This window comes from Molothrus aeneus, chromosome 22 (assembly GCF_037042795.1).
Source record: "Molothrus aeneus isolate 106 chromosome 22, BPBGC_Maene_1.0, whole genome shotgun sequence".
NCBI classification, from domain to species: domain Eukaryota; kingdom Metazoa; phylum Chordata; class Aves; order Passeriformes; family Icteridae; genus Molothrus; species Molothrus aeneus.
In genome coordinates this window covers 7,953,889-7,981,675 of record NC_089667.1, presented here as the reverse complement: position 1 = coordinate 7,981,675, position 27,787 = coordinate 7,953,889, and the positions used below count along the sequence as shown (strand labels likewise).

Below are 27,787 nucleotides of genomic sequence, written 5' to 3'. Positions count from 1 at the left end.
CCAACTCCAGCCTTTTTCCCTGGCAAACAAAACTCACCAGCGCAGGTTCCTGATGGCAGATTGCAGAAGCCACTTGGCACTGTCAAACTAGCCCGAGTTGGCACTGATGCCAGCTTGGGTCTGGGAGGCATCCTGCACAGTGCAGAATTTCAGGAGCCAGCCGGCCACTCAGGGACAGGTTGGAGGGAAATACACAGCACTACACCAAGTATGACATCAGACTCAGGTTTTGATTTTCATGTGGTTTAATAAGTTAACAGATTCAGCCATTACACAGCAATAGAATTCTTCTTTGAGATTTACAAAGGTGCAAGAACTTCATTTAGTCATATGTAGTTTTATTTTCATTATTAGCTACACAGTTCCAATTCTTTCCCACCTGAACAATGTGGGGTCAAAATAATCCACCCAGACAGAAAGCATCAAAGTACAAAAGAGCACACAGAAGGAAGGGTGTTAATTCAAATTCCGTGTGGGTATTTGGTCCAGTACCTTACAAAGCAAGGAAAGGTGATGTGAAGCAGTCATGCCTGTAGAAGGAGCTGTGAGATCACAAGCACACCTTTGCCAGAAGTTTGACCAATGCTGGGACTGTTACTCTACCCTGAGACTCACCGTGACCTTGCAGTAGGGGAGTTGGGATGGAGAGAACAATGCCGAAAGACCACAAACTACAACCCTCCAAACACTCAAGCATCTCCACGGCTACTCAGAAATTACTTCTCTGTAGGTTTAGCAAACAATGTCCCAAGAGAAACTACATCATTGCTTTAACAAGAACATTTGCCAGATGCCCAGTTCTAACCTAAAAATAGCACTTGCCTGTGGTTGGAAGAAGCTTTCATTACATTCCCCTTCACTGAACTTGCTCTCCAGCTAAGTAGTCTCCCCTTGCTCTTCCCCATTTCAGTCAAGCTGCCTAAAACCCCACCCTCAACTGCATAAGCTGCATGAGGGTGCTTGCAGGGGCAGGAATTGGACTTGCTTGCTCAGGTCTGCTCCTGCATAAGTCTGTGCAATAAATGGGTATGAATGCCACAGAAGCTGGTAAGGCCACTCTCCTGTCCCATCTATCGGCATTGTCGTCTTCAGTCACTTTGCACCACATACTCTATAATTAGAGTATGCTCTAATTATAAGCACGTGCAAATACACATCCATGCACCCAATTCCTCTGGCCTCAGACATCCGTCATGTTAAACCCTATGGCACCCTCAGAACACTGAGGTTTTGAGGTTCCCTTCATTTTTTCCTGTGTCTGCTTTCCACTGACTCAAGAGGATATCTCTCGTGGGCCAGCACCGAGGGCTTTGTGGATGATGAGACTCCTAAACAGCCTTGCCCCTAAGCATAGGGAGAAGATTTATCTAGACTGAAATATACTTACAAGCATAGTTACAGCTTTCAGCTAACGTAAATCTATTTTCTTCAGAGAAGTGAAAATACACAGGTAAATTCTAGTAAATCTGTTCAGCCAAAATAGGAAACTAACAAACAAAACCACAAACAAACAAGAAACCCCTTATAAACCAAAAAACCCTCCAAGCAAACCAAAACAAACAAAAACCCAAAATAATCTCAACAAAATGCCTACTTTGGCTTCATGTACAAGTCAAGTGTTCTGCTTGTGCAGCCAGTAGGAAAACACAGCATCTGGAAAGCAGGCCCTCATATGCAGGTTGAAGCCTCCACGCATTCAAGCCCACTGCTCTGCTGTTCCTTTTCCACCATATATTTGGTCAAGGACCAATTTCACAAGGTGCAAAAAGCGAGCCTACCCTGAGACAACAATCTGCCAACTGCAGATCACTCGAGCTTAAAAATTTTGATGGTGGCCTGTGCCATTCATGGGGTTACTCTGTGGTCTCAAGCATTATGAAATGCCACAGAGCCCACAGCAGCACCAAGGCAAGGGCACAGGTATCTGGAAGAAGTTTAACAGGGAAAGTAGATTTCAAATAGCATTTCTTCTGTCTTAAAGCCAGAAACACAGAATACATTAAATACAAAAGAGGTTTCTTAAAGCAGCCATTCTGTGGGGGGAGATTCCTGGGAACTTCATCTTTGCAGCTTCTGGAGAGCCCTGTGTGACCTTCTCTTTCCATCTGAGAAAATTAGATAGACAAATTGTTTCTCACACCAATAACCACACCTCCACCACGAGGTGAATTCATTACCATTTATGCCTTTGAGGAACCAGGAACCCGTGCTCTTAAAGTCAGGATTAAAAAAAAACGGCACCTACTCTCTGGGGGATGAAAACATCTTTGTGGGCCAGAAAGAAAGCCTTGCTCAGATAAGAAGAGGAAAGATCAACACGTTTAATGAGGAGAGTATCAGAACCAAAAAATTTCCATTGGACACAGCAGACCCATACCCTGCTATCCCCTCTGTTCCTCAAACAGTACTTTTGACAAACACCATGAAAACCAGTCTGGACTTACAGAGAACATTCAAAAGAAGACAAAAGGTTACAATAGCACTCCTATGCTGTACAACTTTGAGAAGCAACAAAATGTCAGAAAAATACATCTCTTCTAGGAAACACAAGCAGATGTAGGACCTAACATTTGAAGATGTGCTCTGCCAGCACTTGACAACATCCCTTTCCTTTGCAAGCCGTTTAACCAGATACTGATTTGCAGCACAATTTACTGCCAATGGTAAAAAAACACTGCTAAAAATTCAAAAACTGTATCTCCACTGCAAGTCACTGGCAGGCATAGCCTGGAGCCAACAAACCAGGAACAAAACAGGAAAGCCACAGATGTATGACAGGAACTGCCCATTTAACATAGCTAGAAAGGGTCCCCAAGGCCAGTGAGTAGCTGGAGCTTCTGTTTAACTCCCTTTCCTATCACCTCCTCCTACAAGCCGGACCAAAATATGCTGGTCAAGAATCTAGGTATGTGTTTGTCAGACAGAAACCTTGCCTTCTCTGCCTCCAGTCTACAGTGACAAGGACAACGTTGGCAAGCCCTCACAGTCCTCCTTTGTGTACATGAGCCTCAGATCCCTGATTCCGAAGAACGGTGAACGGTGTTCACCTCCAGCCGCTCTACACCAAGACAGCTCAAGCTCTTACAGTTTAAAGAAAAGAACACAGGACTAGCAAATGAGACTCATGGTAGGTCCTTGACTAACCTACAACTGAAATGCCATAGGATCTTCTGCTCAAACCAGCATTTCTAGTGCAAGGCTTCACAGTCTCCTGCCAGAGAAGTGGTGCTGTCTGGATTCAAATCTTCATGGTTTAGTACCTTGACATGGTGTTCTAATGAATAAATAAAATCCAAAAACCAAACTCCGAGACTTTGAGAACAAGGGTGTGTCAGACCGCATGTGACAGCACCACACGGCACCAACCCAGCAAAAGAAGGTGATGTGAAATCGGTGGCTGGATTGCTATAGGCAAGCTACAGATGGCCAAGTTCTAATGGCACTGTAGTGCAAACCAGTCACTGACATCAAGGAAAATCATTGTCAGTGAGAAACAGCGAGTTCTCTGGCATCCATAGTGCATGGAAGTCCAAACAAAGCCACAGTGCCATGTGGACAAGGAACAACGAAACAAAGGATAAAAGACATGACAGAGTTTGAGAACAACAAAGACTCACAGACCAAAACAGATGTAGAGATTCCTGGTCAGCCAGCTGAACCAATACGATTTTTCAGATTCATACATGCCCAATCATGTGAGGAATCAGCAGGAAAAACAGCCAGGAGTCCCTCCTGCTAGCACACACAGGCACTTTCAGTTACAACCCTTGGAAACTCTGGCCTTCCCCACCTGTACAAATTCACAAGAAACAGCCACCTGTAAATCCTTTTGCTGCAGCACACCAAACACGTTCTGGTCCTTGGAAATGGCACACGGTAGCAGTATCAGCAAGTCAGGGTTTGTCCTTTCAAGAAACACATTTAACCTGCGCCATCAAGAGAACTGCTTTTTCGGTTGGCAGCATCCTGTACAAGGAAGGGCAGCAGACACTACCACAGGAGATACTCTGATGGAAGAGCAGAACTAGAGAATCCAGTCAGGCCTGGGAAATAGCTCTTCCATGAGGTTTTTTCTCCCCTCTGTCCTACCTCCTTAGCTCAACAACCCACAGGATAGCAGGAGGTGTCTCTCAAACCAGGCATGTTGACAGGACATGAGTGTATCTCCAAAGAGCATTGTTATGTGCTATCTGAAGGAAACTTCTGGGAATATAATAGATAAAATGTGTATGGGCCAGGAGACCGGACAACTGTTTCTCTAGAAGGACAGTCTCCTCCTGCACAGGGATTTTATTTTCCCCTGCACACTTCTCCCTCTCTGCAAGTACCTGCTGCAGAAATGTCCTCTGTTTGAACAGAGGGGACCGTGTTTGCGAGAAGAAAGGAAATACCAAATACAATCCAGAAAGATTCCCTCTACTAAAGGAAACCCATCAGTGACAATATGTAAACTCTTGCCTCTTTCTGCCATGTGCAAGCCCCTTCAGGCTCCCCATTAGACTGCCCTTCACTACATTCCTTGCCTTATTCCTTGCCATCCATCCCCAGCATGGTGCCAGTCCTTGGCATGAGAACCATGACAGCACGAGACTGGACACTCGGCAGGTCTGGAAGACAGCCTGGCAGCCCTTTGGCAACATCCCCAATAACCCCCAAGAGTAAGGGATCTGCTCATACAATAGCTGGTGTGTGCATTCAGTACATGCCCTTCCCTGTTCAAGAACACAGATGTGGAAGGAGCGTTGTGTCACGGGGTGGCTGCACAGGGTGGCAGAACCGACAGCACTGACCGGGCATTCTTGCGAAGGCTCGGGCTTCTATGAAAACTTATACAGTAGTTAAAACTTCCTTCTTCTTAGTGACTTCTTCCTTCACCAACAGAGCACAGAAAACAGGGGTTCCTCAGAGCTGTCTGAACCAGACACTGTTCCAATGGCAGAGCCAGATGGAGGACCACAACTCTGACAGCTGACAGCTGTCTTCTGAGAGCTCACAGCTCAGGAACACATCACCCCGCAGCACACCTCAAGTTACAGCCTCTGCACCAAGCACAAGCAATAGCAGTGTTTAGATCATCAGTGACTGCATCATTCTCTGTCACTAGAAGACCTGAATGAGGCTACATCTCACACTTCTTGGCCCTGTAGCTAACCCAGTAGTTTCTTGATTTTAACTCTGAAGGTTGCCACTTGAGAGACCTGCCCCTCGTTTCCATGAGGCACCTGATGACACACACGGAGTCATTTCTGCAGTTCCTGGAACCCCCAGCGGGATTAGCATGCCACCTGGATTTTCTGGGAGAGCACAGTAGGGTGCAACAAGCAGAGAAGGCTAAGCCAAGGCAGCCAAACAACCTAAGTCCCGGGTTTGCCACCTCCGCTCCCCAAACGGCATAAAGCACTGGGGTGTCTTCCCTCAGCCAAGGTTGGAAAGAACTGGACTGCAAGTCACAGATACCATGGAGTGGGAAGACAAGAGACTAGAAAACAATCTCTGAGACATCTTTCCAATGGGCTTCTCCCTCCTTCAGTTTTCACCAGCTGATGTGTTGTCACTACCTTTGGGTTTGGATTTAGACTTGAAGGAGAAGCGTTTGATGAGGCGGTGAGAGAAGCTACCAGTTTTCTTTCTGGTGGTGGTGTTGGCAGTGACATTGGACAAGTCATCGTGTGACTGGCTCAGGCCTGCTTCCTTCTGCTTGCTCCTTCTCCGGAAGATGAGCTTGGTACCGCTCCGAAGAAAGCTAACTGCAGAGACAAGAAGGAGACAGAAACCATGGTAGTGTCTTGCACTGGCAAGTTTCAGGGACAGTAACACACCCAGCCATTTTCAGATATACAGCAGTTCTCTTCCACACTGAGAGGCAGACGTACACAGGTTGGCTAATCCCAGCTTCCCAAGGCAAAGTCTCAGTTCACGATAGACTGCAACACCAACAAGCTGCCTCACTAAACATTCCGTCCCATCTCCCCTCTGCAGAAAATTCCTTTTACACAATATCCTCCTCTCAGTGGAAGCGTGCAGCATTTCAAATGACAACCAAGACTCACATGAATGGAAAACAAGTGAGATCATCTGAACCTGAAGACCCTGAGAGGAACATACAAGACGGAAAAGGCCTCTCAGATCAGCCTGTCTCAAGGGCACAGGGGTTAACTTTGTCACCTAGCGCCTGGAACAACTGCCTGCATTTTCATGATGTGCCCAGTCTAGAGGCAAGTAATGCCAATGGCTCCTTATGACTCCCACAAGCAGGAGAAGGTGGAGATGCCAATTGCTTTCAACCTCAAATGGATCAGAAAGACAAGATACAAAACCTGCAGGCCATATAACACTACAATGGTATTTCCTACAGAGGGGGTTTGCTTTCCATTTTCCCTCTGTTCCCCACCCACCAGCTCTCTTGGGAATCTGGGTCACACATCCTTCTACCCACTGACATTCCAAAAAGGGGCCTCCGCAGCCCAAATCATACCTAGCTGTAACAGGGTACAACTCCCGAAAATTTGTTCCACTCTAATAGTCTGAGTAATCAAGATTTTGATTTGCATTTCTTTACATAAGTCGGTAGCAGAAAAATCCAAGGTGCACTATCCACCTGACAAATGTGTGGAAAGGCCAGGACAGCAGCTAGGTCGGGGCAGCCCACTCCATCATTTAAAATAAGTGAGTTTGTGTGAGCATCTTACATTACGACGGGTCAGAGGCACTAGCTGCTTCGATACTAACAGAGAAAGAAGGAGGGCAATCAAGGCCAATACAATCTACATTGCTGGGCGGCCTCCATGTCCACACCACAGGTGGCCAAATTCAGAGGATGAATCATTATTTATGGGCATGTGCCCAATTTGTGGACCTGGAGACCAGGGAGAGAAAAGGGGTTTTCTATAATACACAGGCTGTACAGGGTTCCCATCTAAGAGAGCACAGAAACTTGAAAGGCTACAGGAATCAGACACCTACAAATGAAGGCCTTTCAAGTCACTTCAGTGGAAAAACCACAAGACAAAAGCAGGCTCCTCCCAGCTCCATCAGAAGCTGCTCTTTGCTATGCTAAAAGGTGGCTGCAGACCCCATGCTTGGGTGGGGAATCTGGATGTCACTCTGTCCTCACGTACAGCTAATGTTACGGGCTCATGTTAGCTACCCTACCTAACAGTTCATGCTTACCTTTGTGATCTTTCAAGCTCCTTGTCTCAAGGGCTCCTGTGGAGCCAGTTTCAGACTCAACATCTTCCACGGATGGTCTTTCAGAGACATCTGATCGCGTTGTCTCATCCAGCTCCTGACTGTCCCTTTGACCCGATGGCAACGCTTCCAGTGGCCGTGACAATTCAGTAAAATCGTGCATCTGGTCAGCTGTGCTGTCTGCCTCAGAGTCCCCATACGCTGTGGCCTCCAGGGATGCAGCATAACCCAGAGAAAGTGCCATTTCGTCTTGAGCAATAGGTACCTGAAGGGGGGGTTAGAGGGGCAGACAGACATGAACACAGGATCAAAAGAATTCCATTCATCTGCCTACTTCCATCTATACCTACATATGGGTGGCCCAGTTCAGATCATCAGTGCTAGATGGCACCAATGGACAATTGTCACTCTTTGGCTGAAAGGTACTGGAATGTGGCCGATTACAAGGCATTCTGCTGCACATCCCTTACTCCCGCAGCAAAGTTCAGGGAGAACTTACATTCTCCACCAGGTTCAAAACCAGTTATGGCAACCACATCCCTTTCTGCAGCTGCCCGCTGTGAACTCCCACTGGCAGCTGCCCTGCAGACTGGCAAGGAACCTTTTAATGCTCACTGGGAAGCAGCTAAAGGTTTCTGATGAGCCAGTCATCCATGCTGGAGCCTTCCCACACCGGTCCCTACAGGACAGGTTAGTTTCACACACGCATCCCTAGAAGCAACCTCCCAGACTGGAAATGCAGCTCCTAACTACCAGAGACCTTGGACACTCCTGAGATGATCAGTGTACTACGTTTCGTTGGTGTCTTCTTGGTGGTCTTGTTATTCGTCTCAGTTAGCTGCCTGATTGCCGTCTCAGCCACCGGATCCAAGCCATTGGGCAAACGGCTATCCCCTGAGCACGAGAAAAATACCAATGCTTGGAGAAGCAACCTTCAGCAGAGGCAAAAGGTTGCTTTCTGACTGCAATGCTTGCGATAGGCAACTTACATGCACACGAATGCAGTTTCCCCACCCAAAGTCTATGAGAGACTTGTCCAAATAAACAAAATGAAGGAAGCTCTGCATAGGTAGCTCTTGGCTTTTTCAGGTACCTGAAAAGTTTCATTTCCCACCAGGCATATCATTAAAATACACCTCCCCTTCCCCCCGCCACTCAACAAAGACTTCCAAAGACTCCCAATAGTTTGCTTTGGCAGCAAACTGTCAAAAGAGGTGCAGTGCTCTGTTCTAGACACAATCAGAGCCCCAAGTGCAGGGTGAGCAAAGTTGTTTGGGTCCGGATAGCCTGGAAAGTACTCGTCAAGCAAGGAAACACAAGAAAACTCATAGTCCCTGACTGGAGAGTCAAAGGGGAATGTCTTTTACCTGCCCACACACCACCACCACCACCACCAGCCTTCTGCCCCCACCTTCACTCAGGCACTTGGACATTCTCTGAAGCAGAAAATGCAAGCAAGTTCAGAGAACCGCACTCAGATTGCCACTTTCTAAAACAGGCTAAGGAACACAGTTATTTCAGTAAGAGCCTCAAATTTCCAAGCACTTACGGCTACTGCTGGGCAAGTGGCCGTGAGGGCGGCCAGTCTCCAAGAGCACTGTTGTCTTTTCAGTCACTTCCACTTTGGAAGGCGACCTCGATGGTGAATCTTCACAGCAAAAGAGATACCAAGATACCAGTAAATGGAGATGAAGCTTACACTACTACATTATCATATTGTGCCCCCTACACAACCCCCAAAAGCCTCAAGCGAGCATTTGGAGAGTCTGCAAGGCAGCTCTGTAAGGCTTTGTGGCAGTAAGAAGCCCGCTGGGAAAAAAATCAGAATCACTGAATGGTTTGGGTTGGAAGGGACCTTAAAACCACTTAGTTCCAACCAGACTGCCATTAGACGAGGTTGCTCCAAGCCCCATTCAGCCTGCTCTTGAACACTTCCAGAGACAGGGCATCTACAGCTTTCCTGGGCAACCTGTGCCAGTTGGGCAACTCAGCACCCTCAGAGGGATAAATTTCTTCCAAATGGCTAATATAAATCTACCCTCGTTCAGCTTAAAGCCATTCCCCTTGCCTTACCACTGCATGCCCTTGTAAAAAAATCACTCTTCAGCCTTCCTGCAAGCCCCCTTTTAGGTACTGGAAGGCTGCTTGCTGTAATGTCTCCCCAGAGCCTTCTCCACTCTGGCCTAAACAGCTTCAAACTCTCTCAGCCTTTCTTCACAGGGAGGTGTTCCAGGTACGTGACCAACTTAGAGGTCCTCCTCTGGACGCACTCCAACAGGTCCATGTCTTTCATGTGCTGGGGGGCTGCAAGGCTGGACACAGTACTCAAGGCGGAGTCTCACAAGAGCAGAGCAGAGGGGGAGAATCACCTCTCTTGGCCTGCTGGCCACGCTTCCTTTGATGCAGCCCAGGATATGGGGTTGCCTTTCTGGGCTGCAAGTCCTGTGAAGCTGACGCACAGCAATACTTCATTCCTGTAATTTCCTAGCCCCGCCTCTTGGAACATCCAGCACCACATTCACCAGGATGCCAGATCACAAGCAGCAACAACCCCTAGTAACATGCTTTTGGCTCCACAATCAGTATGTTCAGCCTAACTCTTAGCAGTGAAGAAACTAGAGAAAGCATGGCTAAACACTTAGCCTGACATCATGCACAGGTTACGTGGTGGCATATGCATTAGACCTCCCACCACCAAAAGGGTGTGTGAAAGGCTCATCCCTCCCTCACCTCCTCCAGACACAGAACTGCAATTCTCTACCCTAGGGCTACACAAGAGTTTCCAACGAAGACGCTAGGGGAACAGCATGGACGCCCGTGTTCTGACCCACACACCAAAAGCAATACATAAAGCGTGAGCCTGCCATATCCAGGTGTGATGGCTAAACAGTTTTGCTACTGCCTTCATGAGCAGCCATGGGAATAATTGCAGCTAAATCTGTGCTGCCATAGGAGCCACCTGTACAATAAACCTGCTGCTGTACAGTCTCACCCAGTTTGCAGTCTGCCTTGGGCCGGGACTGAATTGTGGTGACAGTAGTCACAATGGTGCCGTCAGGCATGATGGTCCGGTCCATCTCCACCTTCTTAGTGGGGGTGATGCTGGTTCTCAGAGATGTAGCATGTGGAGCATTCAGAGATGCAGGAGACTCCTGGTACAGCAGCTATAAGCAGTAAAGCACTGATCAGAGAGGCACTCTTCTTCCCAGATGGAAAGGCAGGCATGTTTGGGCAACAAAAGTTGCGGCTCTGGGCACCAAGGAGTCATTCCCAGTACAGCATAAGTTCAACAGCGAGAGGCTCAGGGACCAAGGGTCAGGTGACATCCACCCCTCCATGGCACAAGGGTCTGCTAGCCCTCTGTGCCAAGCTCAGGCCCAAACACGCGTGTCTCCAGCTAGAGGCTCACATTATGAACTCTTCCAGAGCATGCATGTATGCACAGCTTGTGGGGTCATGAGCTCACCTCCAATGCAATGGTAGCTTCAGCTGTCAGTGACTGTCCAGCTCCCGGGGCCAGTGAGCAGACCTGTCTCCCAGATGGCTGCTTGTCCAAAGAATCTATCAAAAGTGTGGCATATGCCAGCAGCACATCTGCAAGAAGGAAGAGCAAAAATGAAACACTTCACATGACCTCAGCACCTCAGACATCTCCAAGGTAATCCCTGCTTTTGGGAAGCAGCACAATAGGCCAACACAGCACATTGCCACAACTCCACTAACTCCCAAGTTCAAGAGGGAGAAGGGGCAAGCAATGCTCCTCCGCTCCTCTTTAACAATTCAGGAATCAACTCCCTTAAAAAGATGACCACTGTGTGGCCTCCATCAAAAATAGATGCTGTACTAGGTCCCCGACTGAGTACAAAAGAACTGTTAAGAGCCTTATGCAAAGCTCTCCTAATACAGGAGGCAAAATCCTGCATGCTTCTGCCTGCTTCAGAATGCAGACAGGCAGGCCACAGGAACCTCCTGATTCAAGGTCAGACCCATACCATTTTGGCAAGAAGAACAAAATGAGTTACTTCACAGAGTCACAGAAGCTCACATAAAGCTAAATATGAAAAATCCTTTGCAGAACTCATCACACGTACCAATAGAGAACTACCATGAGCTAAAGCACAGGGAGTCCCTTAGGCATTTTTGCCTCCCAGTCTTAAAACCCATCTTAGGGTTGTTCGTACTCACTTCCCCCTCCATCGCTGCTCCTCAGCACCTGTAGTTTCAGTTCTTTGCTTCTAGGTCCCAACTCCCTGTTGAAACCGAAGACGGGCTGGTGTTAGGCAATCTTTTCTAAAGTGGCCACGGAGCAAACAACCTCATTCTGCATCTTCCCTCCCTCAAATCTCACATGCCTCATCACCCTCTCTAAAGTTTCAGTAGCAAGCACTACCATGGAGGACATGACTAGAGTACCAAATGACAAAAATGAGAATTCTGGTTTGCGTGCCCTGCAGAGCTGTGTAGGCTGACAGTGGAAGTTGAGAGGGCAATGCCTCTGAAAGGCTGTTTATGCTACAGCCCTATTGCACCTGCTGCGCCTACATTTAGCGCTTCTGCCCACCCAGTTAAAACACAGAGTGTCCAGAGAAGCGAGAAATATGTATGCAAGCTGGGGCCAAATGCCCCAATCAGCAGTCCAGCACAGGGGCAGCATAAACAGATGTTGCCCTGTGGCACAGGCTTCATCTCTGCACCGTGCACATCACTTACTGCAGCATGGTAATGATACCAGACACCGTGCCGGTCCACCTACACTGCTCCAGCCAGAAAGAGAGCAAACACTTACAGAAAGAACTCATCATTCCACTCCATCTCTCCGGCAGCACCGACACTGCCACCTATCACTGGCCTCGTCCACTTCTGCTGCGGGGGGCTGTCTAGCTCTGCCACGCAGCGTATCTCCCCAACTCCTGCAAGAGAGACAGAGGGCACATGTGCACTCGTCAACAAGAGGCAGTGGTTCGTCACACACACACCCCTCTTTTCCATTCAAACCTACCCAAAACATCCACTCGCTCCAATCTCGCCACCTGCACGCTTGCCCCTGTGGATCAGCAATGTTTTCACTCTTACCTCCCTTTCCCTGGCAGCCCAAGTTCAGCACTCGAAGATTCCGGAGCAACAGCTTAGAAACCAGAGGGGCTGCTGCTACTCTGGACGGGGACTCTCGAGTCAACTTATTGCTGGGTATCTGAGGAATGATGAGAGCAAGACCATTACCTTTATCATTCACTCACCAGCAGACACCAGCAAGAGGCATCGTCCTTGTATCTATTAAGTAGCTCCTCACACCAACACAGGGGAATACCCGCAAAGCCATCAAGAGATGCTGCAGGTTTCCCAGGCTATTGACGTCCAGTGGGCCCTAATGTTATTTCAGATGGGAAGTTTAGGGCAGACAGAGAAGGAGACAGGCAAGAACAAGCTTGCTGGCTACTGGACAGTCAACTGACGATGACAAACCATGGGCCATTCCATGTCTGCAAATGCTGGCTTGGAGAGAGCCCTCATGTTCAGAGCAAGAGCAAACGCCAAAAAGAGATGCACCTCAGGCAGTCCAGCTCCACAAGTACATGACCAACAATCAGCATTCAAGAAAAAAGGTGGAAGCCCTTGGGAGCAATTTCTAATTATCCCTAAGCACCACACTGCAGTACCCAAACCCCTGTGATAGTGCAGGCCAGGATTCGGCTGTTGCCCAGAAGCAAAACTCAACCCTTGGATTCCTGCCTGAGCCTCAGCCCTCAGAATTGTCTTGGGGCCTGTGTTTGGGGCACAAGAATGACACGAGAAGAGTGACTTACCGCACTGGCTACTGCGGTACAGGCCACCAAATTCACCATCATGGCTGGCTTCGTGCTGACAATGGTATCCTCGACCAGATCCTTTATAGTGGACAAATCTGCTCTCCCTTCATCCTTCTCTCCGTAAATCAAGGGGAAATGCAGGAATGTCATTAAAAAATGGACACATTTACAGCTTACAGCTCCACCTGCCTCTCAAGCCTCTAATATGCTACACAGTCATTCTCCCAGTAATAACCTCCCAAACACTCTTCCCATATTCCATCCTCGCTCTCCTCAGAGCTTAAAGCTTCTGCGTAGCAGCTGCAGGCAAATGCAAGCTTTCTAAATGAGACAAACTAAGCCTCTACTTCTGAAGTTTATCTGGTGTAAATTTTCACAATACAGATTTTATAGTTTGTCACATGCTCACCACCTCAGGAGATGGTACCACCACACTTTTGGGAAAACAGCCGAATTCCTAGGACTTCTCAGTATAAAGTAACAAAAGTGTCAACAGAACAACAAATCAGCCAATCTATCTGGATCACAGAAGTGCAAGCACACCCACATTCTGCTCATTAAACCTCTAACCCAGGGATTCCCCACATTAATCTCTTAATTTTAATGAATCCCTTCAAAAAAACCTAATCAAACTTAACCAACACAACAACAACAAACACCACCTCACACAAAGAAAGAGCGGCAACCCAGCTCATTTTGCAGTTCTACATGTGACAACAGCAGGAGGAACCAACATAGACAGAAAGCCTTCAACAGATACTGGTGCCACTTCAGCCCTCTTGAGGATGCTGCTTTGACACAGTTGAGCTAGTACTGATTCCAGGATGAAAGAATCCTCTCCACTGCCCTAGAGGGGCATGGCATTGAGCTGCCAACCCTTCTCCTCCACAGCAGCCCACCTTCTAGCTGTTTCTGCTCCTTCCTCCCTTCCTCCACTCACAGTCAGCCTCCCATTGTTAGCCACTCACCTCAGGAAGCCCAAGTCGTGGAAGAACAAAAAGGTCCAAGTCTGGTCTGTCTTTGAATGTCCATGACACCAGGAGACCCTCATTCTGTATCTCCTCCAAGTGGATCTCCACCTGGCCCAGAACAAATATCCATGGTTGGAACTAGTTTCTGCTTACATTAGGTGATTTTTGCCCCATTCCAAATTTAGCAATTGAAAGGCCCTCACATCAGTGCAACAGTAAAAAACAGAACATAGGAACGGCAAGTGCTCCAGGCCTACAGGATGAAGCAGCTGCAGAAGCTCCATGGCGAGATCTGGCTTCCACACTACGACTGGATGCCCAGGCACCACCAGAGGGAAAAAATATCAATTTTTTCTTTTACTGAAGAAAAAGCCTGCAGAGTACTATCCAAAAGTGCCCAACTGGGCACCAACACATAGGATATTTACTGAGTTACATCACTTAAGCATTGCCAAACGTAAACGCAACCATTTATAAGTTAGCAATGCATCTCTACAAGATGATCCCCCGGTTGAAGACCCACCTGGGTCACCAAAAGTCTGTAACAACAAACTAGAATATACACCATCCTGTGGTTTAGCTGAAGTTAAGAATTTGCACACCCACGTACCCATAAAAGCATCACTAATGTGACAGATAGAGGCAGAACCACACACGAACGGAACTGAACTGAGAGCCCTACTAAAAACTGGGTAATAGAATTCAGTATAGTTCTCAATTACGAGGTTGACATTTACTGACAACACAGAAGGTCATCGGACAAAAGCAACATATATGAGACACAGTGGCCACGTAAGTAACCAACAAGAGGTGTGCCAGAATAGACAGGGCACAGGGCACAATTGGGAACACAGTACTTGAAGTATTCCAAAAAACAGGTAGGCGTGTGGTAATCTAACCTGCATTTCATAAAACAGCAGCAGCAAGACCTCAATTAGAATACTATATGCAACTCCTTTACACGAACAATCAACCCAAAACTCCACCAGGTGCAGACAAGGAGACCTAGAAAATGCCAATGAGTAGGGGAGCAATTGGATGAGACGTGAAAAAGGGGACCTTTCAGAAATGAAAAGCAACTGCAGTTGCTGCCCATAACTAGACTGGCAGCAGGCACAGTACATGCTAAAGAGAGAGAGGAGCTCTCTGGAGCTCTGGATTTCTGGAGATGACCACAGAACAGAGGTACAAAATCAAACTGGAATAACCTGATAAAAGTATGCTGAAAATTGTAATGAAGCTTCTGAGAGCAAAAAGGTTCAAGAACAAGCTTCAAACTGTCTGCGACAGCATGGGATTAGCTTCTGCTACCACTGAGTTACTTCTAATTTTGCCATGTCTATTTTTTCTTTTTCTTTTTTTTTTTTTTTGTGCACATATGAGCACACTACCTCCAAGCAAGACACCATCTCCAGCATCATGTCCTTCATCATGATGGAAACAAAACCACATTCCAAAGAATCAAATCCAGCCAGAAAGTAACTATGGAGTTACCACCCATTGTGATTTCAGAGCTTCTTTGCTGGAATAAGCATCTCGCGATATCCAACACACAGAAAAAGCTGCACCGTGCTCTTGTGAACGTAATGAGGGGAACTGACAAGCAAACTACTCCTCACCATTGATTTCTTTTTCTCACCCACTACCAGGACACCATACTTTTACATAGCCTTTCCCCTCCCATACCTTTCCCCTTCCACTATGCCACAAGGGGAATTGAATTCTCTGAACTTCTCACTTCTTAAATACCCACTTGAAAGCAGTATATAGGATGCTGCCATGTCTCAAAACTCTCTGGAATTTCTTGCAGCTATGTTTCATAGCCAAAATCTGCATATGAAGACTCAGAAAACAAGACTTGGCATACAGATGGGGAATATTTGATACCTCACCAAATGTTAGTGACAACACACTGCTTCTCCCAGCCCAATGAGGCCTTTATTTGCACTTTGAATCAGGTCCTCCTTCCTCGATCAGCGTGGGACTAGATGGAGGAGGGAGGTCAATGTTTAACTTCTTGTAATCCCTACCTGAGCCTGCAGCACAGCCAAAGTGACATGATACGTGTCCACAGAAACAGCAACTGGGGACTGCTGAGTAACAGAGACAGGGAATTTCACAGCTTCAGCTGACAGATGGCACCACAGCACCTAAAAAGAAATGGAAAAGATGAGTTTATATCCCGGCAAGAGGCTGCTGTGTTATTCTCACCAAGTTCAAAGCTGCAAACCTGCAACTTCAGACCCTGTGCTGTGACAAGAGCAATCCTCCACTCACCACAGTAGAACCCTGATGTTTGGGTTCAGCCTTCACACATCCCAGCTCCACCAACATATCTTCTCTCACAGAGCTCGCTCGTGCACAGCTCCAGAGCCTCCAAACAGGAGACAGGCCTCCAAATTCCTCCAAACAGACCTCACCCAAAACCTCCCTGGTTCCACCATCTCCATCAGAAAGGCCTCAGCAGTCTCTGCAGAACACACCATCACACCAAACTGCACAGTTTAGAACAGCAAAGCCTTACCATGCTGTGGTCTGACAGTCCCTTGCATGTCACACAACTTATATTGGCAGCTTGTGGTAACTGAGGACCCTCTTCAAATGTGATCTGCACTGAACTCTGCAAAGAGAAAACTGTTAGTTGCCAGTAGTCAGAGCCACCCTGATAGTTCCAAAGAGGATGAATGATGTGGGGTCCCAGAGACACTCCAGCCAGCATCCAGAACTATCGCACACTGTAATTCTACCCGCCTCAACTTGTCTATACAGAGAAAGGAAACAAGGTGTCCAGTTGAAGCTTGAATTCACAGATCCGAGCACCTCCAGGAAAGTCCAAATCTCATCCAGAATCTCACATAAGCAAAGTCCTCCAGGATAACTCCCACACCCCGCTTCAGAAAACAGCTTTTAGACCCAGCAACTCACTGAGGCAATGCTGCTCCAGACAAGGAGCAGCTGCAGCAGGAACTGAAGTGGGGCCTTCTGGGGCCTGCATGCCAATTCAGCCACTGGCTAATCTTCCCTTTACAGGAGTCCTGAATTCTAGAACTTATACATTCGGGTCATTTTGTGATAATCTGAGTAATTCAACACATGACAGAAAAGCACAGCATATCAGATATGGGCAACTGGCAACACTCTGACTATTGCATTGTGATAAGAGGGGCACGGAAGCAGAGGGTGAGTTTCTACAGGGGAAGCAGGGGAGCACTATACCTTAAGTGGGGGAAGGCACTTCACGTTGAATCCAGCCTAGAATTTGTCACTAATTCAAAAAGGGAGATACTTTTCTTATCTTGCTGGAAAACTCAAACACAAGTTTGCATTATGTTCTTCAGGACTTTAACTGCTTTTTATTCAAGTATGTCAGCTTCCTGCTAATCTTTTTTAGCACCTGATTTTCCTACGCAACTTAACAGAAAGGAAACCCTTTCCCACTTATACGATAAAAAAAAAAAAAAAGGATATTGCAATAGACTTTGAACTGCTTTGGACCACAGTTTCTGTAGGCATTAAGTCCCTGCTTCCCTGCCTTTTGCAGGCAACACAAGCTATAATGGAATTATTTCCATATAGAATCATCAAGGCATACTCTCCTTCATGAACTTCAAAACTGCAGATAATACAATGGCAATACCGGGAGATTAATGAAAATAAATACCAGAAAATTTCGAAGAGATTGCTGTGGAAAATCAGCGACTACAGTATTGCCTCAACCCGCGTTAAACGACGCGTGGTAACGCACTCCGCCCTTTCCGTGCTCGCACACCGCAGCGTGCTCCCACGCAGGCCGAACTGAGCCGTCCGCAAGGTGCCTAACGGCTCCTCCGGCCGGAGCGCCGTGAGGGGAACGGCTGTCCCGGCACCCGCGAACAAAGAGCAGGCGGGTCGGCCCGCCTCACCTCGCTGCCGCTGCCCGCGCTCCCCCGCTCGTGCCCTGCCGTACCCCGTGCCGGCGCGCCTGGCTGTTGAGAGCTCGCACCCAAGTTCGCTGCCACTGCTCCCGTAGGGACCTCAGGGCGAGAAGGGCCGCGAGCAGCGCCCGGGCCCCGGCCTCCTCCCCCGCCGCTCCGCGACGCCGTAGTGCTCGCAGGGCCGTGGACCGCCAGTACTGGAGCAGCCAGGCCGCCACGGTGAGCAGCGAGGCGGCGAAGAGCAGCACCAGCGCAGCCCAGCCCAGGTCGGGCCCCATGGCACAGAGCGCGGGGCTCACGGCAGCGCGGCGGGCATGGCGGGCGGGCCGCGGCGCTGCCCTGCTCGCGGCACCGGGTGCACGTGGCCCCGCCGCACCCCCGCGGCACCGCACGCGCACCCGCCGCCGCCTCTTTCCTTCCGGCGCGGCGGAGCGCGCGCGCCCCCCGCGGCCCGGCGGCGCCGCCCGAGCCGCGGCGCACACTCCGCCCGCTGCTCCGCCCCGGGCCTGCGGGCAGGCCGTGGTACCCGGTCTGAAGGGCCCGGAAAACTCACGGCTGCTGCCGCGAGTCTTCTCTTCTGGGGGAATGAAATAGGAGCACAGCCGCAATCTGAAAGCTCAAGTCCCCACCGGCTTTCCGAGTTTCGATTAGCGACGCTTTTCTTCTTCACGTCACGTTCTTTTCTGATGGGGGTCACTACACCGTTCCCACCAGGCACGCAGGACACAGCAGCACCGCAGAACCTTTCCGTTCGTCTGCTCGCGATTGTGCCACTCTCGCCGTAGAGGGCAAGTAACACGAGTTTTAATCACCTCCCGACAGTCCCAACCCAAAGTAGCAGCGGCCTCTGGCCAGACAGGCTCCCCTGCACCTCTGTGCTGTGCTTTCCTCCCCGGCAGTACCGTGTGCCCGCCTCAAAGTTTGATTTAAAGTTTACAAAATCACTTTTGTATATATGCAACAGACAGCAGAGCAGAGGTGGCCTCTCAACACAGCAGCAGCTCCTTAGGTGGCCATAAAGCCATCAGAAAAATCAGATAAAGCCATCAGAAACCATTTCAGGTTGCCATACAGCTGCAGGGTACGTAAAAGTTCTTCTTACTGCTACCGGACTTTCTGCTGCGTCTCCCCCTCTGCTCATCGACTGACACCTGAACAAACAGAACAGTGAATGGACACTGAGCCTATCCTGCCTTCCCCTCCCCAGCCCCCAAAAATGCCCCGAGGGCCCATCAGCAGTTACAGATTTCCTGACAATCAAAAATCTCCAGTAAGGTATTTTACTGAATTTTCCCGACATCTGAGGAAACACGTGGGGAAACGAACCCAACGGCCGCTCACTTTTCCGATCTCGCGCATTCTGCACCCCGGTAACACGGCTCGCCACCCCGCCGGCCGGCGGTGACTGCGCTGGCCGGGGCTCGCCCGCAAGCGCGGCTTCCCAGACCTGGGCAAAAGGCGGTTCCGGCTGGGAGGCGGCGGAACGGTCCCGGCTGCCCGCCCTCTACTGGGGCTCACTCACATCCCGCATGGGAGGAAGTGACGTACCTATGAATCGGGGGCGGGGGGCAAGGTGGCCATGGCGGTTGTGGGCATTGCGGGGCGGAGTCCGTGACTGGGCCGTCCCCGGGCGAGTGCTGCTCCCGGCGCAGAGTTTCGGAGAAACCTCGCGGAGGAGGAGAAGCACCGCGAACCTTAGCACCGGGGACAGGCCCCTCCATACACCCTCAGCGCGGCGGAAACCGCTACTGATCCCGGCCGTCGTGCAAGCAGAGCTCCGTGCCGGCAGGAGGCTCATGCCAGGGCCAAAGATGGCGCCCCCGCCCCCGATAGACCGCGAAGGCCCCGCGCATCCGGCGCCGCCCGCGTAACGCTCGGCCGGGAAGGCGGTGGGCAGCGCCCCCGCCCGGCCTCGCTCCGCGCCCTTGGCAGGGGCAGCGCCCGCCGCGGCCATGGCGGCCTGGCCCGCTGTGCCCCTCCTCATCAACCTCGGCGGGTCGCTGCTGGGCTTCGCGGCCACGCTCACGCTGATTCCGGCCTTCACGGACCACTTCCTCGCCGCGCGGCTCTTCGGGGAGGACCTCAACAAGACCTCAAGGCGGCCTGTGTGAGTAGCGCTGCCCCAGGGAGCTGCCCCGCGGGGCCGGCCCAGGCACGGCTGACTCCCCCCGCTCTACCTTCCAGCCCCGAAGCACAGGGCGTGATCAGCGGTGCCGTGTTCCTGATCATCCTCTTCTGCTTCATCCCCGTGCCCTTCCTGAGATGTTTTGTGGAGGAGCAGTGCGCGGCCTTTCCTCACGACGAGGTGAGGCTCGTCTAGTGCTGCAAGCGTGGCAGGCAGGGGCAGGGAGTGGCCACCGGTGACCGGGGTCCTGTTCTCTGTCCTGCAGTTCGTGGAGCTCATCGGTTCGCTCCTTGCCATCTGCTGCATGATTTTCCTGGGCTTTGCAGATGATGTTCTGAACCTGCGCTGGCGCCACAAGTTGCTTCTTCCTACCATGGCTTCCCTCCCACTGCTCATGGTTTACTTCACCAACTTTGGGAACACGACCATTGTGGTGCCTAAGCCCTTCCGGGTGCTGCTGGGCATGCACTTGGACCTGGGTAAGTTATGAATCACCAGAAGCTGTCATCCATGTGGCAAGGGATCACATGAAGCACTTCTTACTGCAGAGGGAGCAGAATAAGGATTTGCTTAAGTAACCAGTAAGAGAGTGGCAGTCCACCCACTAAACATAAGGCTGGAAAGAACATCCAGAAACCCGGCACACCTTCAGGTGTGCATAGACAGACACCAATCATTTTCCCATGATCTTGGTAATACAGCTGAGTAGTGGGGCACACAGCACATGGCTGATAACACCAGGATGTTAGAAAGACAGAAACAGCACTACAGCTGGCCACCATGTCACAGCAGTTTGTCACAGTCACACTACATGTAGACATGACAGCCAGCTCGTAAGAGAGGAAGCAATCTTATTGGTAAGCTACCACTATCAAAACTCACTGAGATTGTTAGGTAATAGGTTGTTGTATAAAGCAAGAAGTGAGAGCTTCAGTGAATTGGTCTAGGGCCTGCTTTGCCTCCAAATACTGATGCATTTGGCTTGCTCTGCTCTGCAGGTATCCTCTACTACGTGTACATGGGTATGCTAGCAGTGTTCTGCACTAATGCCATCAACATTCTTGCTGGAATTAATGGAATTGAAGCAGGACAGTCGCTGGTGATAGCTGCTTCCATTATCATATTCAATATTGTAGAGCTAAACGGTAAGGAAAATAACAAACATTTGTGGGTACAAAAAGCAAAGGGAGATTGAATTCTCGATTTCAGTAGCTGGTATTACTAAAAATGAACCAGTCTTGTCTTATCACAAACACATGTTTTTTTTTTTTCTATAGGGGATTATCGAGATGATCACATTTTTTCTCTCTACTTCATGATTCCCTTTTTTTTTACCACACTGGGCCTATTTTACTACAACTGGTAAGAGGATAGACATTCAGAATTTGTTTGGAAGCATCCTTTCCCTCTACTTTCTCCCTTTTTGAACGAACAAAACCACTTAACCACCTCCAGGTGTGGAATGCTGGAGTGTAGAGAGGCTTCTTGCCAGAACCAAGAACACAAAGCATGGATTGTTTTATATTAAAACAATTGTGGTCACACCGGCTCACCCAAACATGCAGAATACACTGTCTCCTGTGCCTCACTGGCTGGCTTTTCGTACAATATTCTCTGCAAGTCAGGTGGTGGGTCCCAGTCCTGCAATTCTTAGAATAAATACCTACAATTCTTTTTAATGTGTAGATCTGCTGCAGATCTCCATTGGACCCTGACCCACAATGTGGGCACACATTCACTGGTTATAAATAGTCACTTTTGAGGCAATAGCAGTCATGTCAGACCTTTCCTTTTCTGCTCCATGGATTGCAGGTACCCATCTCGAGTGTTCGTTGGGGATACCTTCTGCTACTTTGCTGGCATGACCTTTGCTGTGGTGGGGATCTTGGGACACTTCAGCAAAACAATGCTGCTTTTTTTTATCCCACAAGTACTCAACTTCCTCTATTCATTGCCTCAACTCTTCCACGTCATTCCTTGTCCCCGTCACCGGCTACCGAGGTAATGTACCAAGTGACCTATAGTGGCACTACAGGTTGTGTCTTTTACCCCCAACACCAGCTGAGAAAGGTGGTGGAAGGTGTTCTTTTTAAAAGCCGTCAAAGTATGCTTTCTCTTGAAAAGACAGAAGCTCACTCTGCCAGCTACAGTCAGATCATACAGTAGAGGTTTCTCAAAGAAGTGCACTTTTCTGACCAGCCCACCACCCCTCAGATACAGAATGATTTTTAACAAGGTTAGAACATGATGATTCCAACCTACAAGATCGAGAGAAATTGACACAGGCTCCTTTTAATACTGTGGCAGTGGGATCTGCTAAGATTTCATAGTAGCAAGCATTCTATAGAACTATGCCACATCAGCAGCTCTCTCTGCAGATGTTAGAGTCTTCGGTTTTATTCCTTAAACTACACAGCATATATTGGGGGTGCAATGGGAAGGAGTCTTCTCTGCCCCACTTGAGGGGCTAGATACCAGCAGCTGTTTTTAAGTGCATCAGGTTATTCCTGTTTCTTCCACCACTGGATTTCTTTCTCAGCTGTGGATTCAAGTCTGCTTACAAAGTGATCTATCTCCTTGTTGCATCTGGACTAAATTTTAAATGTTTCTTTTAGGCTTAATCCTAGTACAGGGAAGTTGGAGATGAGCTACTCCAAATTCAAAACTAAGAACCTCTCTGCCCTGGGAACAAGCATTCTGAAGGTAATTTGTGGAAAACATTCAAAATTCAGATGCATTTTGAGGCAGTCATCAAGTGAAAGAGAAACAGGGTGGGAGAAAATGTAGAACTTCAGGGTTCAGTAGTTACTGCCTGGCTCAAATCTGGAAGAAAGTCTGTTACCATCCCTCCCAGTCACTTGATTGTGTTAAAAATCAGTCTTTCAGAATAACTACACATAGAAGTACCCCAGGACCATCATGAGTCTGTCCTGTCTTTTCAGTAAGACCACAACCAGGATTTCAGGGCTGGTGCAGCAAAAGGGGTCTTGAGCAAGACTAGCCAGTGAACACCAAACATACCTGGTGAAATAGCGTCCAATATTTCTTTCCTCAGGTAGTCAAGATCTTGCACATAGTAGATGTGAGGAGTGGAACAGATGAAGATGGCGAATACACTGAATGCAATAATATGACACTTATTAATTTTGTCATAAAGCTGATCGGACCCACCCACGAGCGAAATCTCACTCTTCTGTTGCTACTCATTCAGGTCAGACAAAGGGTTCCTCCAGTTGAAAGATTTACTCTGCAATAGAAACAGATCCAAGTCAGTCTCAAGAGCTTTAAGGGGAAAGGGGAAAGTAAAATATAGTGCTCTTCACACAAAGTGCAGTTGAGCTGTGGAGCTTGAGGAGAATAAGAGGTTCACACACTTCAAGGGGGGAAGAAATCCACACACACCTCCCTGCTCAATTGAGAGCTTATAAAAAAAGTCAGAAGGTTAGCTTAAGAAGATTCCCAAGGCACGAGTCATTGGTTGCAAGAAAAACATGAGCGCAGCAGAGTGCCTTGCCTTATCACTCTGACTCAAGACAGCCTTTTGGTATGTTCCTGCTTTTCAGTAATACCAAATAACAGTCTCAGAGTTGTTGCCGGCAAGTGGACTTGCATAAGGATGGCATGTGGCTCAGCAGTCTCTCAGTCTGAGGGGCATGCAGGAGCATTTTGAAGCCACTTGGAGTATAAGGATATGCTTCACAGATCCTGCCACTACCTCTATTCAGCATCTGAATTCTAGAGCATAGTGTAGTAAAAACACCGCTTTTTGAAAGGCCAGCATTGGTTAACTGCCCACAATAAAATCCTTCTTTTCATCTTCAGATTTAAGATAAGGGATTCTTACTAGGAAAGAGACACCTAGCCAGAGTCTGATTTGAGAGGAAGAGCTTGCAAGGAAAGCCCGTTGAGGGCTTAGGCAGATGACATCAGGGATGGGAGAAGACAGGAAGTAGATAGCGCTTATCTTGATCCCAGTCACAGCAGAGAAGTCCTGACAGCACCTTATTGTAAGGATACTGAATTTCAGCTTTGACATAAGGTATTTTCCATTACAAACCATGGGGTTTATGTTAAAATAACATAAAATTTATGTTAAAATTCCTTAAGGGGGAAGGAGTTATTCCCAAACTCTTATCTCATGCACATGTTCTTAAAATATTACTGCGTACAGGCACAATGAAAAATCTCCCACTGATGCCTAAAATCATCAGAGGAAGAAACAATGTCTTTGGATAGACTTCTGCGACTTCCTGTACCTAAAAAAAGTAGCCTTTAGTTGCTGTTTTATGAAATGAGGCATGCTGGAAAGCTTAGCAAATCCATTTGGAAAGGAGGAATCTTACAGCCTGTAAACCATTTGACAGTATAATGTTTCTGTTATGTGTCTGATTTTTACCTAGGTCCTTGGCAGCACGATTGCATTTTCGATCCGGTACCAACTAGTGCGCTTGTTTTATGATGTCTGACTGGACTGTCAGGAGCAAGGGAAAGAGTTCTACCTGCCAGTCCATTTTATCCAGTTGCTTGACCAACTGATGATTCAACTGATGTTGCTCCCGCCCTCTGGGAACCTCAGAATACCTGTCAAAACACAAGCAACTGCTTTGCGTGGGCTAGTTTTGAACCAGGATGTTCTTTGTGCACCAATGGCTTTTGTCCAATTCTGTGATAGAAAAGATTCACTGCTACTTGGACATCATTGTTACTAGGAATACTTTTTAGAGGGGAAGCAAATGACAGCACTTAGGGAAGGTGGGAAAGGTGGAATCTCTATACATCTAACAAAGACATTACTGTTCACCAAGAGAGAAAACAGCAACTTTAATTTCTGTGAGCAGAATAAGTAAACCAGACTCCATTCCTGGCTTCTCCAATCCTGTTTTCGGTCCATGGACATAGAATGACATGTTATAACCCATACTCAAAACTCAGAGTGCTCCAAGAATAAAATAATTCATGGTACCCTTTCCCCTGCAGTGGTTTGCCTTGACAACATTGATATGCAGTGAAACTAGGTTGTATGATCCATCTCTAGCTTTCTACCCTGTTAGGCAGCTGATCATTTCTGCAGTGGACACTCCCTCTTTTTTTATGGCTACTGGGAATGTTCCTGCTGATGAGCTTTTAATTCTGAATACCTTTATCATCTGCCTTCCTCCCTGGAAGAGGACATGCCTGAAACAAACTAGCAGAATAAGGATCACCATGTCCTTGTTTTAACAGGGCATCAATAAGATCCTTTTATTAATGCGGAACTAAAACTGCTGACTGCCAGTCCCTTTTCTTCAAATACATATAATTATTTATAGAGCAGTATGTAGCATCATAGTTCAACGCAGAATTGCTACCTACCTGACAGAAAAACATAGAACAGGCATTGGAGTACCAGGTTATAGTCTTTGCAAGTGCAGTGGTAGTGAAAGTGAAATAAAGCAACAGCAGAAACAGGGATGCTGAGATGGCTAAGAGAAGAAATTGCCAGGTCCAGTACCCCAGCAGATGCAAGGGCACCGGACCTCCCCACACCCAAGTCCAGCTAGTAACATTGGAATGTATTACCAGAAGGCAAAAATGCCTGTGTCCAGCAGCACTGATCAACACAGAAAACACACAGCACTCAAGTACAAATGGTATGCGTGGCTGAATCCTCTTCCTCTTCTCCAGCCGATCAGTTTGTAAGTCTGCTAATACAGTATATTCATTAACACGTACACACAAACATCATGAAATCATTCAGTACCTGGCCTTAAAGAGTCTGTCCAGTAACCAGCTGCTGGATTTCCTAGCATCAGGGCGTATGAACAGAGAATCTCCCTGCTAGCTGATCTAGGTATGTGGCCTTCCAATAGGTATTTCTCAGGCAGCCACCCCATTTTCCCCAGTAAACTGGCTTAGCCCTACCTCCAGTAAGCATCCGTACCTGCTGACCCGTACCTGGTCCTGGGCTCCAAAGCCCATTCTCCTACTTGCTCTCTAGTCTGGCTCCTTTGCTAGGGATCACACGTGCTTGCATTCCACCTAGCCCTGGCCCCTCCTTGCATGTGCTGAAGTCTTTCCATTTGCTGGAACCACTGGCTGCTCTGATCTGTGTCCTAACACCAGTTGCTGGCACTTAAGACCTCCAGAGACACACAGCATAGACAGTCTGCTCACTCTGGGGGAAAAAAACATACATAACATATGGGTTAAGTAAGACAGCACAGACTGCAGAGATAATTCTTACTGATCAGCAACATTTTAAAACATTACCACTTCCTTCACTTTTATTTTTCCTTCAATGTTCCCATGGGGTTTTTTTCTCCTCATCCACTTTGACTCCTCACTCTCCTTTGGTGCTTCTTTTAATATACCCATATTAGAAACTCATATCTCACACATTCCCAGAATTCCCTAAAAAGGATTTCATGGTAGGCTTTTTCACATCCCTAACTGCTCTTCCCTCCATGTGCCGCCCTAACGCAAATGGCCGTACAGACAGGGATACCTCTCAGTCTGTAGGCACCCCGGGAGCCCCTCTACCTCGCTCTGAGTGGAAGCCAGGCCCAGACAAGGAACCAGGCCCAGGGACTGACTCCAGCCCTCATAAAGCACCGTGCGCCTGACCGGACGGCACAAAGCGCTCTGTGGGATTGGCGTCCCCCCGCAGTGGGCGGGCCGACACCGCGCATGCTCGCTGAGGGCGGCGACAGCGCCCCACAGATAGCCTCGGCGTGGTTTAAATTTGGCGCCTCGCTCGCTGATTGGCCGGAGCCCGCGGCCAACACATTCAGAGCAAGCGCGCTGGTATCACACAAGCGACCAGTCAGCAAAAAGCTTCTTCCGGCAAACGCGCCAATAGCTAGGGGCGCTGGCGCTGTCCAATGAGCTGGACCCTACTTGGCGGGAGGTTATAAAAATCCCGAGCGCGGCACCTCCTGTCGCATCGGTTCAGCAGCGGAGTGAGACGCCATGTCCGGCCGTGGTAAGAGCGGCGGTAAGGCCCGTGCTAAGGCCAAGTCTCGCTCGTCCCGGGCTGGGCTGCAGTTCCCGGTAGGGCGCGTTCACCGACTGCTGCGGCGCGGGCACTACGCGGAGCGGGTGGGAGCTGGTGCGCCCGTCTATCTGGCGGCCGTGCTCGAGTACCTGACCGCTGAGATCCTGGAGCTCGCGGGCAACGCGGCACGCGACAACAAGAAGACGCGCATCATCCCCCGTCACCTGCAACTAGCGGTGCGCAACGACGAGGAGCTCAACAAGCTGTTGGGCGGCGTTACTATCGCTCAGGGCGGCGTCCTGCCCAACATTCAGGCCGTTCTGCTGCCCAAGAAGACCAGCAAGAGGGGCAGTGGGCAGCAGTCGCAGGAGTACTAGGCCGGCCGGCCCTCCCGGCCCAACTCAAAGGCCCTTTTCAGGGCCACCCCATTGCTCACCGGGAGAGCTGTGATCCGCGGAGGAGGGAGGGGGACGAGAGGCGCGGCCGGCCGTGGCTGCGGGGAGCCGGGGGTGGGGGGGAGAGAAGCGGCCCGGGACCAGTCAAAAACTGAGCGTGAGAGCTGCTCCATAAGGACCCGTTATTTTAACTCTTACCCACCTCTGGTACATTCAGTGGACGTTGCCTAGAAAATAAAACTATAAAACTGCTTTATTTACGAAACAGCACCCCAACACGGTGCTGTTACAGTGTTTCTGTAAGGCACTGTAACAATCAAACCCTCCTCAGAGGATGCTGACCTAGTAGCAAGTGCAGGAAGCCACAGTATCTGGAATCTGGGCTTCTGCTTCAGCTCCCCCTTCACCGGCAAG

At 48.9% G+C, this 27,787-nt stretch overlaps 3 protein-coding genes across 5 annotated transcripts; 2 read left to right on the top strand and 1 right to left on the bottom strand.

The window, feature by feature from the left end:
- Window positions 1-227: 227 nt before the first annotated feature.
- C2CD2L (C2CD2 like) lies at window positions 228-18,158 on the bottom strand. 2 transcript variants are annotated; one of them, XM_066564359.1, is made up of 14 exons: window positions 17,913-18,158; window positions 16,491-16,586; window positions 15,997-16,116; window positions 13,964-14,074; window positions 12,993-13,109; window positions 12,262-12,379; window positions 11,975-12,098; window positions 11,374-11,438; window positions 10,655-10,782; window positions 10,181-10,352; window positions 8,738-8,836; window positions 7,949-8,082; window positions 7,171-7,453; window positions 228-5,747 (listed from the first exon to the last, which is right to left on the bottom strand). In XM_066564359.1, exons 1-14 carry the CDS (start codon window positions 18,156-18,158, stop codon window positions 5,527-5,529), a joined length of 2,034 nt encoding a protein of 677 aa, XP_066420456.1. In that variant the 3' UTR covers window positions 228-5,526. The 2 variants fall into 2 exon arrangements, with proteins under 2 accessions (XP_066420456.1, XP_066420457.1); XM_066564360.1 differs by having other exon boundaries at window positions 12,993-13,106.
- A 1,287-nt stretch (window positions 18,159-19,445) lies between these two features.
- On the top strand, window positions 19,446-24,972 carry DPAGT1 (dolichyl-phosphate N-acetylglucosaminephosphotransferase 1). Of its 2 annotated transcripts, XM_066564486.1 has the most exons (9): window positions 19,446-19,987; window positions 20,065-20,185; window positions 20,271-20,484; window positions 21,004-21,150; window positions 21,283-21,367; window positions 21,818-22,006; window positions 22,621-22,708; window positions 23,061-23,216; window positions 24,406-24,972. In XM_066564486.1, the coding sequence occupies exons 1-9, from the start codon at window positions 19,833-19,835 to the stop codon at window positions 24,469-24,471; spliced, it is 1,221 nt and encodes a 406-aa protein (XP_066420583.1). In that variant the 5' UTR covers window positions 19,446-19,832; the 3' UTR covers window positions 24,472-24,972. The 2 variants fall into 2 exon arrangements, with proteins under 2 accessions (XP_066420583.1, XP_066420584.1); XM_066564487.1 differs by lacking the exon at window positions 23,061-23,216.
- A 1,972-nt stretch (window positions 24,973-26,944) lies between these two features.
- Window positions 26,945-27,426, top strand: H2AX (H2A.X variant histone). The gene has a single exon (XM_066564430.1). The coding sequence runs from the start codon at window positions 26,954-26,956 to the stop codon at window positions 27,353-27,355; it is 402 nt and encodes a 133-aa protein (XP_066420527.1). The 5' UTR covers window positions 26,945-26,953; the 3' UTR covers window positions 27,356-27,426.
- The last annotated feature ends 361 nt before the right edge of the window (window positions 27,427-27,787 follow it).